The 3208-nt window shown below is 42.5% G+C and overlaps 1 protein-coding gene across 4 annotated transcripts in view; it reads left to right on the top strand.

The window, feature by feature from the left end:
• LOC106874393 (uncharacterized) overlaps positions 1-3208 on the top strand; it is a 125336-nt gene that overhangs the window by 14565 nt on the left and 107563 nt on the right. For all 4 annotated transcript variants that reach the window (XM_014922111.2, XM_014922110.2, XM_014922112.2 and 1 more), the window contains exon 3: positions 1369-1598. In XM_014922111.2, the coding sequence (XP_014777597.1) occupies positions 1369-1598 (230 nt within the window). The remainder of the gene's footprint in view (positions 1-1368; positions 1599-3208) is intronic.

The following is a 3208-nucleotide window of genomic DNA, read 5'->3' on the forward strand; positions in this document are numbered from 1 at the left end:
GCTGGAACTCAGCTCTGGGATCTCGTTTCCTCTCCGGAACACCAGCTCACCCGATCTGTCTTTTTGTAGTTTCAGCCCCAGCGCAGCTCCCCCCACCATCGACTCAGGCGGCTTCGCAATCAGCCCGAACCTACCCAGGTGTCTCACTACCTCGGTGGCTGGCATTACAGTCTCGTCAACCAAAATGTCGTCGATGTAGGAACTGGTAGCCTTCCTTATCTTCTCCTCTTTCCCTAGGATAGACTTGAGCACCGTTGCCATAATTTTCGGAGCGGAATTCAGCCCGAAACCCAGCCTGGTTAAACAGTACGTCCGGCCCTTGTACCGCACCAGCTGGTATCGCCACAGCTTGTCACTCACACGGAGCTGCAAATATGTCGACTTCAAGTCGACGATCGTCGCTGCCATCTAACACCACCCATCTAACAGTTCCCAGTTTAACAAAGGCAGCGTAATCGTTCTCCGTGTACGCTTCTCTCAATCTCTGTTCGATCTTCTCCGCATTTAACCTCTCTTCCTCGTCCATTTCTAAATACAGGGTCAGGGCACTCCCTTCCAAGTATAGCGCCATGAGACTCGCCACATCACTTATCCCTTGCAGTTTCGCCACAAGCCTGATCTTTCGCATCCAGGCCATTACATCTCCCTCACCATTAAAAGGCCTGATCACGTCACTGGCGATTCTAATCTTGGCTGCCATTGCGGCGAATTTCTACATGTGGAGCCGAAATAGCTTGTAGTGTATGTGTGCGAGTAGATGTAATCGACTTACCTCGGTTTTCCTTCCTCGTCTGCGAGTCTGTCTTGCGGTATCCGATCCTCACGGCTCGCCCCGACCTGAAGAACACTAGGAATAGCAGCTGCTTCTCCCAAACCTAGACGATCGCTTTGCACGTCCTCTCCTGACAACAACCCCGTTCGAAAAGGGCACGAAATCCCGATCGAGGCTCCCTCTGCCCTTCTTCCTCTTGGGGTCAACTCGCCCTTCTTGTCAGCTCCCCAGTCACTGATGTCATACCACAGTCTGGACCTAATTACTGAAGCTGTAAGGTCTTGATTCAAGGCCTTGCTACACACCTTTATGAATTCAAATACTGTATATCTAGGACAGCTTTACCTGTTGCCGCCTTAATTTTTAAAAAAATGATAGGTATGGTGTGATTTGTGTGAGTCTTGGTTGCTTTTTCTAGCAGGCTGAATGATTATGTAGAGGCTCCCTTGTTGACTCAATACTGTTAATTTTTTGTAGAAAGGTATGAATATTAAAATATTCCATATTCTCACATTCTAGAAATATTGTGTGCTTATGTCTAGTTAACTGAAACTAATGTTTTTTTTCTCATTCTCTTATTGTTGTTGTTTCAATAGATACAACCGTTGCCACAAAACAGGGTCTTCCCCTCTACAGACCAAATGAAACCACAGCAGAGGCATTTATGATACTAGAAACTAAAGTTTCATTTCTTGAAGAATCTATTGGAGAAACAATCAAGAGAAATGATTTTTCAGCAAGTTTAAAGGAAATTTCATTGCCAGAACTGGATGCATTGAGGGAAAAGCTGGTGACCTCTGGATGCAAAAATATGGACATCATCCCGGTAAGGAACATGAATTCTTTTTTTATTCACTGTTATATCAATTTCTTCTTATATCTGTCTTCCAGGCAAGGAAGTGCAGTGTTAGTCATGACTTAGTTGTCTCTTATAGTGTGGTAGAATTTCCAGTGGAAATCATGGTACTCATCCTTATCATCATGAAACACTACAACTGCAGTTAAGGATAAAATCCATGAGTCAGCTGCCATGGAGCTCTCAACCATCCTGACATGTTAACGAAGAATATTCTGTAATATAGACTGGAAGGAAAGTTTAATACAGTAGTAAATTTTTGTAAAAAGTAGCAAGCCTGGTGTAGTTAGAACAAGCATACAGAATTTACATGATTGCTCAACTTGCTAAGAATGACAAATGAATATCATTTAAATCATACCCAGCTATTTTAAAAGTAAAGAGACATATTGGATAATATATGTAGTCTAGAGACTTCTGTTGATGAGCACAGAAGGAAAGCCTTAGATGATAAGCCGGCTCATTCAATGTCATCCTGGTGGAGAAGCAACAGCTACAGCAAATGAAGCTTTTAACATTATCTTTCTCTGACTATTAGTAGAATTATTTACCTCCATTGTGTACCTCACCAAAGATATCGTAAATATAACAAAAGATTAGTCATAAAAAATTTTAAAAAAATTAATATGCTGTGGTTGAACATTGTTGTGAGTCTTGTAGTAGTGACTCTTGAAATTAGGAAACAGCTGTGGTACAAGGCAGAGAACTGGTACAAATAGATAAATAAATAAAAATGAGTAAAGCTTTGCGCCTTACTGAATGTACAGTCTCACAAAGAGAGAGTTAGGAAAGGAATGAGAGAGAATTTGCTTGAAATTCATGATCAATCGACAAAAACGTTGCCCAAAAGCTTTCTCACTGCTTTTCTCCGTTTAACTGCTAAAATGCTAAAATGTTTAATGCAGTTCTATTGGATTTGCAATTCTTGTTGTACCAACAAGGACATGGAAGCATTGGCTTATCCAGAAGTTTGTAGATCAAGACATAGGTGTCAACTTCCCTTCAGGTTTAGAGATCACGTGTGTAGAAAACACTAATCAAAATTTGGAAGTGCTGTACTGACAAGAACATGGGAGCAGTGGAAACAACTCCAGTGTTAGTTGCCTGGCTGTCTAAGCAGCACTGTAGTAGAGAAAAGTATAAAAGGTGCTTGGAATCAATATAGGCTGCTGCCTTGAAGTGAGATCAATGAGAAACAAGAGCTGCGCTGAATCTTCAGTTTGCCTTTAAAACCACTGAAGAATATAATAAATCTTATAAGACATTGCCTTGATGGATTAATCACTTCAGTGCATTAGATAAGTTCATCATCATCGTTTAATGTCCGCTTTACATGCTAGCATGGGTTGGACGATTTGACTGAGGACTGGTGAACCAGATGGCTACAACAGGCTCCAATCTGATTTGGCAGAGTTTCTACAGTTGGATGCCCTTCCTAATGCCAACCACTCCGAGAGTGTAGTACGTGCCACCTGCACAGGAGCCAGTCCAGCGGCACTGGTAACGATCTCGCTTGAATGTCTTTACACGTGCCACCGGCACAAGTGCCAGAAAGGCGATGCTGGGCACAGGTGCCATCA

The sequence above is a fragment of the Octopus bimaculoides genome, chromosome 5 (assembly GCF_001194135.2).
Source record: "Octopus bimaculoides isolate UCB-OBI-ISO-001 chromosome 5, ASM119413v2, whole genome shotgun sequence".
Lineage (NCBI taxonomy): Eukaryota > Metazoa > Mollusca > Cephalopoda > Octopoda > Octopodidae > Octopus > Octopus bimaculoides.